The sequence below is a fragment of the Parus major genome, chromosome 2 (genome assembly GCF_001522545.3).
Source record: "Parus major isolate Abel chromosome 2, Parus_major1.1, whole genome shotgun sequence".
Lineage (NCBI taxonomy): Eukaryota > Metazoa > Chordata > Aves > Passeriformes > Paridae > Parus > Parus major.
In genome coordinates this window covers 62,478,476-62,495,844 of record NC_031769.1, presented here as the reverse complement: position 1 = coordinate 62,495,844, position 17,369 = coordinate 62,478,476, and the positions used below count along the sequence as shown (strand labels likewise).

General features: G+C 38.5%; 1 protein-coding gene across 3 annotated transcripts in view; it reads left to right on the top strand.

The window, feature by feature from the left end:
- Positions 1–17,369, top strand: part of NUP153 (nucleoporin 153) — a 44,611-nt gene that overhangs the window by 7,620 nt on the left and 19,622 nt on the right. For all 3 annotated transcript variants that reach the window (XM_033512070.1, XM_033512069.1, XM_015617223.3), the window contains exons 2-8: positions 9,029–9,245; positions 11,479–11,727; positions 13,038–13,177; positions 13,261–13,389; positions 15,190–15,306; positions 15,435–15,479; positions 15,577–15,630. In XM_033512070.1, coding sequence (XP_033367961.1) covers positions 9,029–9,245; positions 11,479–11,727; positions 13,038–13,177; positions 13,261–13,389; positions 15,190–15,306; positions 15,435–15,479; positions 15,577–15,630 — 951 coding nt within the window. The remainder of the gene's footprint in view (positions 1–9,028; positions 9,246–11,478; positions 11,728–13,037; positions 13,178–13,260; positions 13,390–15,189; positions 15,307–15,434; positions 15,480–15,576; positions 15,631–17,369) is intronic.

The following is a 17,369-nucleotide window of genomic DNA, read 5'->3' as shown; positions in this document are numbered from 1 at the left end:
GTTGTGTGTCTTGGGGAGCTGGCTGACTTTGCTTTTAGTTATGATTGTATTTTGAATCAAGAGTTTTTGAAGTAGATATGTCTCAAGACTCCTTCCCTTATGAGAGCTCAAGGCCTGGTGACTTTCAGGACTGCAGTAAACCAAACAAAGAGCTAAACTGTTCAATTGTCATTTTCTTTGAGACTGGATTACAGGGGGACACTGAAATATTTACAGTAATGAGATACTAAATTTGTGAGACTTTAATACAGATGTATTTGTAATTAAAATCATCCTAAACTAAACAAATGAAAACAAGGTTTTAACTGATTTAAATGTAGCTGTGTTCAGGAATTGTTGGGTGCAAACAGATACGTATTAAATTTATCTATAACAGTATATGTGTTTTATTGTCAGCCCTCAGTATTTGTTACCAAACTTTACAGAGTTGCAGAATACATACAGATTCGTAGATGATTTTTTGGTGACTTTCAGTCACTAAAAAATTAATCTCTATGTGCAATGGCAATTTTTCACGTTGCTGGGAAGAGAGCAGTGTCTGAAGATACTGGTTATATTTAAAGTGAGATGCTTTTGGTTCTGTCAGTTGCAATGTGATGAACAAGTATGGCCAGAAAGACACTGCTGCCTCTCACAGCTGAAGATTACTGCCCTGTAGCAGAGCTGAGGCTACCTGGGCTTTATAGTGGAAATTACAGTTTACCTTAAAATGTCAGCGAATGTAACAATACCACTCACTGCTCCAGCGAAAACAACTGTGTCCAAGGGTCATTGCTTTGGTTTCTCTTAGGCACCAATTCTTGTATTGTAAAATCTAGTCAGGAAGTGTATGCACCAGGGTTAGATGTGTCCAATTTAAAGTAATTGCAGGTTATGCTGGTTAGATGAATTATGAGGCATAACTTTTGTACACTGCACAATGTCTGTGTATGATATGTAAGAAGTAGTAAGACTTAGAGTTTTGCTTAAGTACCAGTTTTTCACAGCAAATAACTAAATGCAATTATTTAGTTACTTGACTTCAATTTGCTTGTTCAAACTGAAGGTGCAATAGGATTGGCTGTAGATTTTTCAAAATGACTAGTATGTGGTGTTGTCAGCTCAGTTCATAGATGAACATGGACAGAGAAGATACTTCAAAGTGAGGATGTGAATATTTTGCTATATATTGTATCAATATTTTGATAATGCTGCATTATATTAAAAAATTTAATTCCAGTCTTCTGTTTTGAAGACTCTGTTTTCAGGTGTCAGGAGTGAGATTTTGTAGCTTAATTTTGTGAAATATGCTTCAAACCTTCAAGCCTTGTCCTCACTAGGAAGCACTGGACACAGGGATGGATGTCAGCAAGCTGTGAGTTGACCTCAGATGGCATTTAACTGTTGCTTCAGGAGTTACTGCAGAATTTGGGCTGCCTGTTTTTGTTTTTTTAGTACATAGCATGTCCTCGCTATGTGCCATAGATTAGCCTGTGATGACACCATGTTTTGTCTGTGAGTGCTTCCAGGCAAAATGGCATTGGAAATTTCAGTTCTTTACTGGGAGCTTTGTACATTTAACAGGTAGCAAATCTGTAGTGCAGGGTATGATGCATTATAGCCTTTGTATGCATTAAATTCTTGGCTGTAAATGCACAGAAGACTTTGCCATTATCAGTTACGTTTCGTGATGCCGAAATACTGTTATGAATTGAGTCTTACCATATATAGAATACATATAAATAGGATAAAAATTTTATGCCTAAATAGTGTATTTAAACCCTAAATATAAAAATATAAACCCTAAATATAAAATGTGTGTTTACTAAATCTGATAACTTGTGTTAGTGGACTTATAAAGACTACCTGGTGCCATGGGCAATGTACTTCTTGATCATTCTAGTTTGTCCACATGGTTATGTCAGAAATAAAACTAAAAAGAATAAGTTTAGACTACAGGCTTTCCTTACAGTAAAGATATTCTGAGCAGCATTTCAATTAATATAATTGTAGATACTGCTTATGAAGCTTAGCTGGAGACGCATTGTGGCAGCTAAGTTGCAGCAGTCTTCAATTAAAAATATTAATTACTTGGAGTTCTTTCTTAAATTGGGAAAGAAAGAACTTTAAAACTGCTTGTGAAGTTGTAAGGGAAAACAGTCTCATTAATCTTAAACTTTCTGGTTTTGCTGCTGATAGATTTCCATCTCAAAGTATAATATTGAATGTAATTTACAGTGCCTGTTGCTGATTGCTGCTGAGGACTAATTAATGCCTATGTAGTGCTTCCTAAAAGGGAGAAAGAAAGGTACCTTGTACATTGTGGTGCGTTTTGTAATGTCACTGTGTAAACTGAAGGTGTGGACAAAACCTGAGATAAAACCATTCAGTGTCATAAGGATTTAACCCAGTGGGTTAGGCACTGATTTATTTCTCAGAGCACATAGTAGTGTTTTGCTCTCTGTTGCAAGTGATAATGATGTGTATACATGTGCAAACAGTGCCAGAAAATACCTGAATTTCCCTGGAATGTTTATTCTAAAGCTAAACTAGACTAAGGAAAATAATGCTCACTTAAGCAATAAGAAAGAAATACGCTGGCATCTGGTAATATAATCCCTTCTTCCTGACTTTCAGGAATAAATTTGAACTAGTCCACTTGCCTTAAATAAAATTGTTGTTTTTCAAATGTTCCATAATTAATAACATTCCTGAAACATAGTGTTCATATTAAGTCATAAGTTTTATTGTCTTTTTTTAAATGAAATATCAAACTCTGCTGTCCTACATACAAATTGAAGCCACTCCCTGAATAGCAAAAGCAGAGTTAGTCTAAGCCAGTCTGAATCTGCTGCTGCAAGAGACAATCATGTCATGTTTCCATTTCCATTCCTGCTTTTGCATGAGCATCAATGCAGGCACATGGTAAGCTGCAGCAGCAACCTGATGCCCCTGAGGGGTAGTCCTCACTGTCAGAGTCTATAGACAGATTTTTGTTTGGATCTTTTTAATAGAGCCTTGCTACAGTTTATCATTTGTTTGCTTATATGTGCTAGTGGCAGCACAAAGGAGAGGGTGAGGTGAAGAGGAGAATGGGACAGTGTCTTTAATGACAGTATGGCTACAGGATGATTGAAAGAAGGGAGAAGTTTTATTTAGTGTTCCTCTAGTTCTGGCTGCCTGATCGTGCTTTCTCTCAGGCCAGTTCTGGTGCACTGAGCCAGTTTAACTCATTAGCCCAGCAGAAAAACATGTACTATTTGCCAGATTAATGAATTCAGCTAGTATGGGAGAGTAGCCTGCTATGTGCCAGAGCTGGATAAGCTAACTGTGGGGGATGGAGGGCAAGAAAATCCCTTTTTGCTGTTTGGAAGTGGTTAGATTGATCTTCTCTATCTCAGTGAACTTCACCATTAGGGGCAAGTTTTCTTTTTGAAGACTTACATGATTCATATGTTCTAACAGCTTTACCTTTGAAATTGGAAGCAAGGAAATCTGTGAGAGGCAAGAAATTGATGCTGTTCAGACGTGTGTGTACAGTGAAGTGAACATTAGCTCTTTTATCCAGTTCCATATTTTGCTTCTCTTTATAAATTTCTGTTAGGGTATGACTGTTATATAATTTTTATACAATTCTTTTCGTACTTAAACCTCCTGGACTGAAATCAAAACAGATTTTTTGAGTAATGTGTCACTGCTGACTGCTCCTGCCAGCACTTTCCTCACCCTATGCTGTGTGAAGGACCCTTACAAATTTGAACAACTGTCTTATTCTGTAAATATTTTTGACCAAGAAATAGCCTGCTTTTAAGTTTGGTATTCAAACTGTGACCACAAACTACAGATTTTTCTTTCTTTATATAAATCCTTTGAAGAAATGGTATTTTGAAGTAACAAATTATGGCACCTGTGTGTTAACTGATACTTCTGTCTACATATCTTTTGCTCAGTGTTGCAGCCAGCATGGGTTTATGAAAGGCAGGTCCTACTTGCCCAATCTGATCTTCTTCTGTGATAGAGTTATCCACTTGGTGGATGAGGGAAAGGCTCTGGATGTAGGATGTCATTTACCTAGAATTTCATAAAGCCTTTGACACCATTTCCCGTGGCATTCTCCTGGAGAAACTTCTGGCTTCCTGTGGTGTGAATGGGTGTGATCTTTGCTGAGTAAAAAACTGTCTGGGTGGCCAGGCCCAGAGCATGGTGGTGAGTGGGGCTGCATCCAGCTGATGACCAGTCTCAAGTGGTGTTCACCAGGGCTTAATATTTTTAATAACTTCATTGATGACCTGGACAAGAGGATTGATTGCACCCTAAGCCAGATTGTAAATGACACCAAGTTGGGCAGGAGTGTTGATTTGCTGGACGACAGGAAAGTTCTAGAGAGGGATCTAGAAAGGCTGGGTAAATGGGCTGAGGCCAATTGTATGAGGTTCAATAAGATGAAGTGCCAAGCCCTGAATTTGGGTTTCAACAGCCCCCTGCAGCGATACTGGCCTGGGGTAAGGGAGGCTGGAAAGCTGCCAGGCTGAAAAGGACCTGGTGGTGCTGGTCAGCAGTGGCTGAACAGGAGCCAGCTGTGCCCAGGTGGCCAGGAAGGCCAGTGGCATCCTGGCATGGATCAGGAGCAGTGTGGCCAGCAAGAGCAGGGCAGCGATTGTCCTGCAGGACTCAGCTCTGGTGAGGTCTCACCTGGAATCTTGTGTTCAGTTCTGGACCCCTCACCACAAGGAAGACACTGAGGGGCTGGAGTATGTCCAGAAGCTGGAACTGGCACTTGAGGATGTGGTTTAATGGTGAACAGCCAAATTAACATTTGGACTTCATGATCTTAAAGAAGTTTTCCAACCTTGATTCCATGACCTCATGTGAAGAGGGCTTTGGACCCTCCAAGGAAGGATTTGAGTCTTCAGCACAGGGCTTTGGGCCCTGGAAATGGGCTTTCAGAGGTGAGAAGGGAGGTTTGAACCCTGAGGTTGGTTTTCTTGAGTTTTGTGCCCTCAAATGATGCATCAATACCTTGAACTCTGAGTGTAGATGCTAAATGCAAAAAGCAAGCAGGAACACAGAGCTTGTGTGACTTAATTTCATACAGGCTCTTTGTTCATGCTTGCTTTTTGCATTTAGCATCCCCAGCTAAGGCTCTGCTCCCTAGAAATAGGTTTTTGGAGGCATAGAGGAAGGCCTTGAATTCATTTGATAAAAGGCTGAATCCTAAGTAGGAGGCTTTGATTCCTGAGATGGAGGCTTTGGAAGCTGTGGTTTGGGCCTGAAGATGTGCCTTTGTACTCTATAAGGAAGACTTTGAATTCCACAAATTATGCTTTGGGCTTTCCAAATCAGACTTGGAGCCTTCAAAATAATTCTCTGGGCCCTTCAGATGAGTCTTGGGACCTAAGGAGCCAGGCTTGAAACTCAGAAATGAATGTTTGTGCCCAAACAAGGAGGGTTTGGACTCTTGGGTTACAGTTGGACACAATGATCCAAGAGGTCTTTTCCAGCCTTACTAGTTAAGTGATTCCATGATGTCAAGCCAATATTCATTCCTTGGAGTAGCTCTTACTGTAGTTACTGTTGCTATGATGATTGTATACATAGACTTAGATAGACCTAGCAGAGCTACAGACACTTGAGATGATGCAGAGATTTTGAAAAACTGTTTTAAATACCTATTCATAAGCTGCTGAGTCTTTCCAGTGGACTTTAATTTTGTTCAGCTTTCCTGCTGATATTTTTTGGTACGACTGCATTTGAGGTGTGAAGACAGCAGTTGATACTCACAGCAGCTCAAACCTCTGGAATCAGTCAATTATGAAGTAAAACACGTTCATTAGATAAATCACAGCAGTCACGCAGTTGGGATTGCCCCACTGCATCTTCTTGCTTCTTGTTCCATGATACTACATTTGGTACCTGTGTGGCCTGTAGAAATGAGAAGTTATGAACATCAGGCTCCACGCTAGCACCATGTCCTCTGCTCCCAGCCTGAGACTGGGAACTAGAACAGTTTTTGTGAAGTACTATGTTCAGGGTAGCTGTACTGAATGAAGGTGTTCTGGAAGAGACTGCTTCATAATTGTGGCATGAGAAGATCAAGATCAGTTTGCTGGAGAATAAGCCTGCTAGAGTTGTCTGTTGCTGTGTTTCTTATATTTCATATCTGAAGATCTCTTGGCATCAATGAGATGTGTACTATCCTTGTCAGCCTTCTAAAAGCATTAGTGATTCCTCTGTGAGGAGATGGGATGGACAAAGTGCAGAGCTGGTGACACAGAAGTAGTAGAGGGGGAGTGCTCTGCTCCTGACAGAGTTGGCTTGTTTGCATGTGCAGAGAGAGGGAAAGGGTATTCAAATGCATGTGCTGAAGTTGAAGAATAAGAATACTGAAAATTAGGGTAAGATTAAAATGCCAGCTTTAAAGACAGTTAAGTAAGACATGACATTTTGCTGAATTGTTCTGGAAGGAATAAGGAGTATGCATGTTCAAATGTGTAATTAGTCAGTGGTACCTTAACCGCCTGACTTGATCGGGAATCCAGCCACAGAGCTTTATTGATTGGCTTTTAGCTCTGATGGGCAGGTAAGAGATGATGGAAGGAACTTTTTTGTGTGTATTTGAAAATAGGCATGCCTGGGGCATGTGGAATACTTTCAGGGGGAAGGTGTCTTAATGGGATCCATGTTTGATGAAGGCTCATTAATAATGCCTGCATAGTTCTTTCACAATGCCTTTAATATATTTTACAGACAGAAAATGTAGGTTACTTTACATGTATTTTGCTTTTTCACTAAGCCAGCATTATTCTGGAGTATAAAACTATGCTCCTTGTCTAGCACTGTGCCCAAGCCAGATGGAGCAGGCCATGGCTATTTGGTGCAGTATGGCTGTGCCAAGTTCCAGTTCATGGGTAGGTTTGGGAAGTTACCCTGTGTTACCCAGCTTGGAATGCTGATTATGTGAAGGCTGCCATTTGCACAAAAGGGTCAAACCAGTCTAGTGTCAGATATGGATGGTAAAATGTAATCTTGGTTAATTGCTAGTCCAGCTACATTCTCCATTTACTCATTAGGATTACTAATGATTGGGTGTTTACTCTTCTGGATGTCTATGACACCTTTCATCTTGAGTCTCAAGGTAGCTTTGAGTCTTGAGAGAATTTCCTGAACAAGGGAATCATACTGGCACCTGTTTTATGGCCAGTAATGTCTTCTCTAACGGAGAGACTCTCTAGCAATACCGAATGTAGTAATGCCTGTTTTTTGGAAAGAGCATTGCCTTGGACGCAGTTTGTGTCCTGACCATTTGCTTATTTTGGCAAATTTTGTCTCATCTGAGTTCCTGATATGCTTTTATTCATGGCAGCAAAGTATTCACTCCCCTGAAGGGGGACAGTTAGTCATAAGTAAAGGTGAAAATGAGGAGCTGGGAACAGAGCACAGACTGCCTGTTTGCTGGTGCCAGGCACTGAACTGCTTGTGAGCTCTGGACTCACAAGTTTTTGTTGTTGGAAAGCTGAGGCTTAGTATTTATGTAGAATAGCAGGAACACGCTGAGCATGGCATGTTAGTGTGCATGTTAGTGTGGTAATTGTGATAGATGTGTTCATTATGCTGTATTCTATCTGGTTTAAGCTGTCCCAGGCTAGTTATTCTGTCTTTGTGCAAGTAAAATATTAAATTACAGATCATTATGAAAAACGTCAAATTGTAAATTAAGATGACTTTCTGTGAGAAGACTATTGTTTTCTACCTTCCCTTTTTCCTCTTTGCCAGCCTAACTCCAGATTCAGGGGTGTCCTCTAAGTTGGTGTTTGTGTTATTGTGTATGAAAAATGTGAATGACATACATCTAAGGGTTTCTTCTAATGTGTGTACTGATTTTTTAAAAAAAATTGAATACTTTTTTCAGATTTGTTTACTAGACTAGCTACTACATGTTCAAAGAATATTCTCAGTTTTGTACACATGAATAATAATTTCTAGGAAATTTTGTTGCCTAAACCCAAAAAAATAACAAAGTACCTTGATGCATGTGTTAGCAGCTGGCAATGAAATTGAACAAAAATCTTTTTACACTCCTGTTGCTTTTCAGTTTCCAAAGTGTTGAGATTGTGGCGGTAGCTTTGGCGCTTTGTTGCAGCTTGTGGAGGTTAGCAGCTGGTTCTGTGGCTGCAGTCGGTGTAAGAGGGGCAGCTTCATGTTGCAAGTGCCCTGCTGCACAGGGTTGAGATTTGACAAGAAGGCATGTTGAAATTTTGAGGACATGATGGGGAACAACAAAGGACTGCTGAAAACAAAACATTAAATAAATATTTCTTACTTGAATGTAAGCATTACAAATAATTGGTAAATGTCAAAATGGCAATGGCTTTTATGTATTCGGTAACTGCCAAATATTAAGGTTTGAAGATACAATACTTTTAACAATACCATGAAATGAAATTTGATCAAAGTGAATCTATTTAGCAGTTCCATAATGAGGAGTCTGTTGTTCAACTGTAGATGCTTCTTCCAAGATCCTTTCAGGATACCCTCACTGTCCAGAGCATAGTAGTGAAGTTTTTGATGCACATGGTTCCTGCAATTCAGCATTGGAAAAAGAAATATTTAAGTTCACTTATTTTAGTAGCTATTTCTGGTCATCACTATTGCTGTAGATAATTGCTGAGCTTCTGGGTTTGATGGTTTTTCAAGTGAAGGTGTTAGAAGGAAAAGTCCTCCAAAAAAAGTGTGTACATCAGGAATTATTTAGAAATTAAATTTCTTGATGACCTTGTGAGTTGACAAGCCTTTGGTGAACTCGGGCTGTAGTTTCAGAATGTGGAACTTCTGCCAAGGTCACTGGGAAGTGCAGAAACTGATTGGTTAGTAGTAAATCAATGTTAGGTGCATTTCTATCAATGCATGTTCCAGAAGTACAGGAGTTCTTTGTCACCACTCTCTTATCTTACTTTTCTTAATATTGCTGTCTAATGTCTGTCTTGGAGGTCTGTGCAAGGTTGCATCCCAGCCTATGCTGCTGACTGTGTTCCTGTGTTTTTCTTTCAAGCTGGGGCTCCTTAGCAGAGTGACTGAATCAGTGAAAAACATTGTACCAGGATGGTTGCAGAAGTATTTCAATAAAAGGGAAGATAAATGTGTAGATATGAATGAGTCTGCAAGCGAGGAAGAGAATCCAGTAAACTATCACCATGATTATGCAAATGAAGATGCCATGGTAATTGATGGGAGAGTCACGCCTGAATCAGCAAGAATTAATTTAGAAGGTATGTGAAATATCATTTAGTATTCTGACCATCTGTATTTATTCACAGATTTCTAGTTTTGAATCTGCATTTCTAGGGGAGGCTGGAAGCAGCGTTTGGACAGAAAAAAGCAAACAACAAAAAACCCTGCAACACCCAAAGCAAAACGACCAACCAACCAAAAACCCCAACCCAAAATAACCCCACACATAGCAAAAACAGAGGAAGAAACCTTAGCAAACTCAGTTTTTAGAATTGCTTTAGCTTCAAAGTTTAAACATACTGGAAGTTGAATTAGAGCCCTTGGAAGTCATGAGTTGGCTTCAGGTAGTCAACTAGCCAAGTGCAAAATATTGCTAGCATTCATTTGCAAGTTGAGTGTTGGGTTTCATTTTCTTTTTAAACAATGTGGAATGAAAGTTTATCTAATTGCCTAAGGTAGTAGAAATATAAATTTGTTTTGTTGTCCTGAAAACAAAAGACCAGATGCTAGAATGCCAGAGGAAAATTCCTTCATGTGTCCTGATTTTTTTTTTTTTTTCTTTTCCTTTGGGCTTCTCCAATCAATTCTTTAAATTTTCTTGTTAGTTTAGTGGAGATCTGGGGAACTTTGTTTAAGGCATTATTCTTTTTGAAATATTTTGTAACATTAACATGTGGCATTGCTAATTTGGGGTCTTTGAAAACTATTTAGATCATTGGCGAAGAAGTTTACAACCCTTTTATTATATTAAAATTATTCTGTGCTTTATATCTGTGCCTCTCACTGTTTCTGTAATACTCTGTGAATTTGCATATGCTCTCATTTGAGTTTCTCTTAAATTAGCAATTTTGGGAACTCAGATTTTAATTAGGTGAGAAATTTTGTCTGACCACATGTACATAACCATCTGTGTGGACAGTCAGCTGCTTCTGTTGTTGGCAGAATGAAAAGTAATGAGGAAATACCTTTCTCACCAATGTTGTCTAATTGTAAATAAGGAGCTTTACTGCTCTCTGTGTAGCTGTAGCTCGAGCATAAGTTTGTATAAAAGAATAGAGAAGGTTTTCATGAATGAGTAACATGTGTTGGCTTTCCTGATGAATTGTGTGAAAGGACCTTTCAGTAAGAACAGCTGCACAGCAAACTTTCTATCTCCAAGAAATCAGGAGCAGATGGGACCCCTGAGAACCATCAGTAGCTTGTGTTGCAGTTCGTGGACATTGGAGTTAATCTTCCTAGCTATAGTTAATAATTTTTTTTTATTTCATTGTTACTGGTATTTTTATTTTTGAAAGCCCGTTTCTTTGGCTCTGAGGTACCAATGTGCAAGAACCCATCTTCCTTTGCTTGGCCAGCCTTTGGTCTGATAACTCTTTCATCTCAAACAAGACAGTCCTAAAAATCTATCAGTGCTTTGGAGAATTAATTATTAGTAGTGTAGCGCTTATGAAGATTGAAGTAGCTAGTTTAAGCTTCAGTGCAAATGTCAGGTAGATAGTGTCTCAAAATTATGTTCATACCCAGAAGTTGTGGGAGAGAATGTAGGCATAGGGATATCAGGCAAGATGGCCATTAATTGCTCTTCTGTTCATGTGGCAAGTTGGAGCTGTGAGACCACCTCTTGCACAGGACACTGGCAATGTTTACAGTCCCTTTTTATGAGGAAAAAATGCTCTGAAGCCTTAGGCCACGTTGCTTACATGTCCTTTGTGTCAAAATCTCAAAAATTAATAGATAGGAGATAATTTGCCTGTAGCATGACCTGATATTGTAGAATTTGGAAGGGAGGATGATGACACCAGAACAAATAAACCCCCGAAAATCTTTGCAAACACGTTTTCATCTTACATATTCAGACTAAAAATGTCTTTTTTTGCAAGATGATAAAAACTGCAGAGTTGTCGGTAACTTGTCATGTAATCTCAAATTTTGGAAAGCTTACTGCAAGCATTATCTGGAAGAGAAGGAATTTATAGATGTTTGATTTAGCGAAAGACACATTTTAAGCGCTTGAGTGCAGGGTCAGATTTTGATGAAATTCAGAAAAATCCCGTCCTTAAGTACTTCCTAATGCGACATTAATGCTTAGTATTGCAAGCAGTGTTGTTGTAATCAGACAGATGAAACCCTATCTGGGTGAGGAAGTTAAATTCAGCTTCTCTATTTTTGTGCTTAGAACTTGGCAATAAGCATGGCTGTTGATAGAAAACAGGTTTTGGCTTCTGTGAGCTTGTCTGTAGGGAAGCTGATTGTCTCGCTGTTCTTGTTTAGAGCCATCCACGAGCAGGTCTGCGCTGAACTTCTCAGATGTGTTAACAAGGCCCTCCCTTCACCGGAGCCATTTGAACTGCACCGTGTTGGATTCCACAGTCCCACACTGTCAGCCCTCCACATCTTCCACGCTTGGCATTGGCAGTCCTGGGCTGTCCCTCGTAAAGGAAATAAAAGATTCTACCTCTCAGCATGATGACGATAACATCTCAACAACCAGTGGCTTCTCCTCTAGAGCATCTGATAAAGGTACCTTTTATGTTCTCTATTTGATTTGTTTGATGACACAAAGTACTTTGTATTCTTAATATTCCACTTTGCCTTAGTAAGTAAAGTAGGAGAAGGTTAGTTCTAGATTTTAGAATTAAGTTTAGTTTTCAGTATTTAAGAAGTATATAATCCTGTCACCTTTTAAATAAATATAACCATGCTTGGCATACATTTATGAGTCCCTGTTATTCTAAACAGTCAGTGCTGATAAATACAATTTTAGCTCAATTATCTGTAAATCTTGGATCGGAATGATAGGAGATGAAGATGACTTGCTGTAGCTTGACAGCTAGATTGATTGCCTAGAAGGAGGAGTGATTCAGAATATCTCACTCAGAGCCGGCTAAATATGAGTAAATACACTTGATAAATAAAAACACAAGGTATTCTTGTATATTTTTTTACCAGGAGTTGATAAAGCAACTATACTGATTGAACAAGTTCAGGCTGCTTTCTCTTTTGCTGTTCTTGGTAGACAGCATAATTTGTCAATACTCTGTTGTTTTTTTACAAATTCAGTAAAGAATGTACACCATTTTAAAGTAAAATATAACCCAAGATCTTGTATTTATGTAGAATGTGACTTAGGTGTCTCACTGAGAAATGGCAAACAGCAAGTTTGCAAATCTTTCTAGTCCCCCATATAAATGGGGATGGAGGCATGCTCAGCCAGTTCTCTGGAGACCATAGTTTGACAATTTAGAGTGTTAAATATACTCTATTAAAATTATTATTAAAATAAATATTAAATATAGCAATATAACCTGAGTTTGCTAAACTTTTTGGTACATCTCCATAAAACATACAGAAAATAGGTGGTAAACTGTGAATTCAGCCTTTGGGTAATTTTTCAGATTTAAGACCTGGTCAGTTCTGTCCCGTGCTAGTTTCCAACCCTCTACCAACATAGGAAAAGCTTCATCATTAGAGATGCACCATTGTTTATGCAGTTCCTTTATTTTATCATGAAAGAAGTAAAAATAAAATTGTATTGTATTTGACATGTGCTATTAACTAGTGAATGCTTTTGAAAGATTACTGCAAGATCATGTATTTGCAGTTCTGTGAACAGATTTTAGGTTCAGAGTTGGTACTTGGGTTTCATACCTTATGTGGAATTAATCTGTTTGAAGAGCGTTGAAGGTTAGAGTGCCAGGGAAGTGAGTATTAAGGGACCTTTTCATTTTGTAAGATGTTTTTGTAGAGAACTCTGGAGTTAGTGTGATGTTTAATACTAAATTTCTCTGTGTACACAAGGCATTTACATATAGCATTTGTCATTTTGGCAGATATCACAGTTTCAAAAAATACTTCAGCACCACTGCTCTGGTCCCCAGAGGCTGAAAGATCTCATTCCCTCTCACAACATCCTGCATCTAGCTCTAAAAAACCTTCATTCAATTTATCTGCTTTTGGATCTCCCTCTCCTGTAAGTATTGCACAGTATTAATTTTAGTCAAGTTGAATGTGTATCCATTTTACTAACCCCCTTACCATAATACCTTTCTGTAGTCACTTGGAAACACTTCTGTCTTTAAGACAAGACAGCTTGGGGATTCTCCATTTTACCCTGGAAAGACCTCTTACGGTGGTGCAGCTGCAGCAGCAAGGCAGACAAAAGTACAGATTTCTGCTTACCAGGTATGAGAACAGTAGTGCAGTGTGGGGGAAAAACATAATTGAAATACAGAAAGGGGAGCTTGGCTAAAAAAAGCTGTGAACCAGGAATTTAACTTGAAAAATGTGGCAACAAACAGTTCCTATCTTACACAATCAGCCTACAATTTTTGTTTAAATTCCTATGTAACACTTTATGTAGAAATGCTTATCATAAAGCATGAGAATGACAATAGCATCTTAGCTGGTAACTGGGCAGAAGAAATTGGACAGTTTCTTGTAGCAGAGGTTTCCTCTGTTACGTATTCCAAAAATTTCCGTTTTCTGTTTCGGTCTGCCTCTGACTGTATTATGGTAAAATAACATGTAAATAATTACAATGATGGCATAACTTTGAAAACTTTGTTAATTGTAGCAAAAGTTATCTCCCTGGTACTTGTCTGTAGATCTTGCACAAACACACAAACTATGAACATAGTGTGCATTTTTTGATACAGTAGTATGCAAAAGGCAAATCTGCTCATCCTTTGTACTTTTGTTATTGAGAGGGAGGCATGCAGTCCTACATTATATATATATATATATATATATATATATATTTATATTTATATGTATGTATGTATGTATTTATTAAGATAATAAGGTGCTCTCTCTTTTACTGTTGTTCAGATGGCTCTTGAGAAGAGCTTGTCCCCAGGTATTCTTTGTGGTCTAAAATGAACTAGCAGATTAAAAGTCCTGACTGCTCTCAGTAGCTAGAGTTGAATCTAAGAGCAAGTCAGTAAAATCTGATTTGGTTCTAATTTGTTAAAATTAAAATGCCTGTTGTTACTAGAAAGTCAAAAGGAACTTTAAGGAACTGAGAATAAGTTTGCTGGACCTATTTTGGTAGTCTGTTTCTGTCATGGAACAAGGGGACCTACAATTTCCTGATTGAGGGAAATTTTGAACATTGTGGGTTTTCCTGACTTGGTGTTGGGTCAAACTTCAGAACATTTTAAATTTGTGTGAACTAGAAGTCCTCTTTGGTCAGCTGTATTTATTTTTTACAAAAATAGTGGATTATCTTGAAAAGAGGAAGCAAATACCAGGCTTTTAGAGGAGAGACAAGCTTGTCTGTTGCTGTGTACAGCAAGTCTTACTTGCATATTCTATGTGTTGTGTGATCTGCTTCCTGTCTTCACCTAGTTGTGTGGGAAACATGGTGTAGTTACATGAGAGGTGTAACATAGTTTTAAAAAAATGGTCACACTGAAGTTTTTTTAAATTATGTTCAGTCATGTGTTACAGCATTCACTTTTTCAGGGTATTATGTTTAGATCTGTTGCAGTTCAAATCAGATCTTTATGGTTCTAAACAGAGTGAAAAGATCTGCAGTCAGCTGTAGTCTTGGGAGAAGGGAGGAAACAAGAGAAGTAGAGATTCGTTATGATTGTATGCTCTGTTTTAAGATGCCATGCTTATGCCATCATGAAACTCTGGTAGCTGTTTTGCTACTGAAAGTACTTTCTGCAGCACAAGGCTTTGCTTCAGTTCTGTTTTCCTAATCACTTCTTCAGAGACCCTACAAGCCTAACATCTTCATTTTATGACCTTTTACATTTAAGGATTTCCTTTGTTGCTTTATCCCATGTGCAAGATATGCACTTAAACCTCTGTAAAGTCAGTATATTTTTCTTCTTCTTGCATTGAATGCTCTGTGAGTCCATTTTTCTCTGTCATTATGAGAGCATTGGTTGTATCACCAGTGTAGCCCTCGGGTATAAAATACACATGTCCAACTCAGAATCCAGCATCATAACATGGGCAATGCTAATTTTTCAGCCACCAATAAAAAGACAAATGAAAGCTAAACAAGCAAATGTGCAATCCTATGGTGTGACAAGTTCCACTGCGCGGCGCATCTTGCAGACATTGGAGAAGATGTCAAGCCCTTTGGCAGTAAGTGGCACTTCTTTTAATGTTTTATTCCATGTGTTTGAAAAACATAGTAAATGTGCCAGTACAGGATGAAGATGTTACTTAATGTCATGTCCACTTTAATTTATCACACCTGTTTTTTTCAATAGGATGCTAAAAGGATTCCATCTTCTGTTTCTAGTCCACTGTCTTCTGTAAGTTGATCACAACCCCCAGTGTTTTTGTTAGATTGAACCCTCTAATAGGGAAAAAAACATCCTCTTAATGTTTTGGCCTTTTTTTCCCTGCCAGCCTGTGGACAGAAGTGTGCTGAATGTGACTGGCTTCCAATCCAGACAAAACCAGGTAAGAACCAGTAACATGTTAAGCTGAGATAGGTAACGCTCTCTGCTTTACAGCTCTTAGGAGAAAAGTCACAAACCTCAATGACAGCACACACATGAATTCAAGTTAATATTAGCCTTTTGTGATTTATAGCTGCCTTGGCTGTGTGGAAATTGCTAAAAATGTCTTTTCTGTCCACACTAGATGAAGGACTGTGAAGAGTACTCAGGTGGAGAATTATTGTCTTTTCATGGTGGTGTGCTGATGTCAAGAACTTCTCTAGAGCATACCAAGTGGTTTTATCTTATCCTGCAACTTGGGGTTAAGTTGCATGATAACATCTTTATTTCAGAAAGCTTTCTCTTGCAGAAATAACCAGAAATAGAAAAATAGTCATTAATTGTTTAAATTGTTCAATCTTGTGGATATTTCCATGCTTATTTTAAGCAAAAAAGAAATACTTACATTTTTTATTATCAAGGCAAGGAGAAAATTGGGAAATTGTTAAATTTTGTTACTTCTGTAAATTTGTGCTCCTAAATTCTTATTTGGAAATAGCACTGAATTGTTGCTGTGGTAAATCATTATTTCCTTATTTTTGTTTCAAATATGTTGGATTATTACATTTATTAAATTGTGAAACCACAGAAGGTCACTTTTAGCTCAGGCAACCCAAGGAACAAAAATGTTTTTTCTTCAATGCAAACTTCTAATCTGCTGTTCTAATGAGGAAGTAGACAGAATGTTTTAAAAAGTTTCTATGCTAATGGCTTAGTTAGGATTACAATTAATTCTGCAGTCACACAGGAGTTTAAAAACATCTCAGATTTCCTGTACTGTCTTTGGCCGTATGATAAATTACAAGAATGTTGAAAAGCAGAGCATGTAAGGTTTTTTACCACCTCTTAAATATCTCAGTAATTGAAAACACAGCTGATATGGATTCTGCATTAAAATGCAGAACCACACGTGTGATGAGGCATTTAAAAAGATCCACCAGATTTGCAGCATGGACCCTGACATTGGTCAGAAGGTGAATGTTGCACACAGCTGTCACTGGGTAAAAATAGAGAAATTGTCGACTCATAATGCTAGAATTCATAAAATTTGGCAGGGAGAAAGGGTAGCCTGTGATGAAAAGAGAGGACAGGATTGTATTTGCCCAGAAGAGGGTTGTGTGTTTTCCTGCTAAAGCAGACAAATGTATGGAAGGACATTTGAATACTCAGTCAAAAGTTCTACAGGTCTTTTTTTTTGAGGATCTACACCAGACAGACCAACTCCTAATGTATTGATCATGTAACTGGATTATTTTTTTCTCTTGTTGAACATACCTGTTTCACTGGTTTGATATATTTTTACAATAATGTCATCTGCCTGGTATGTGACGATAAGGTGACAGATGTAGTTTGTGAGGCTTTCGATGCTGTCCCTCTTGCATCCTTCTGGGCAAGTGGTCCAGCTGTGGGATGAGCTGGTTGAGCAGCAGGATGCAAAAGTTTGCAGTGAATTTGGCTACATCTGTCTGGTGACCGGTCACCAGTGGTGTTCCTCAGGATCAGTTCTAGGGCCAGTGCTGTTCAAAATATCTCTCAGTGACCTGGAGGCAGGAACTGAATGCCCCATTAGCAGGTCTGCTGATGATATAAAACAGGGAGGTGCTGCTGACTCTCTTGGCAGACAAGAGTCCTTGCAGTGCGATCTAGATAGATTGAAGCATTGGACAGTCATCAGTGGGATGAAATCTAACAAATCCGAAT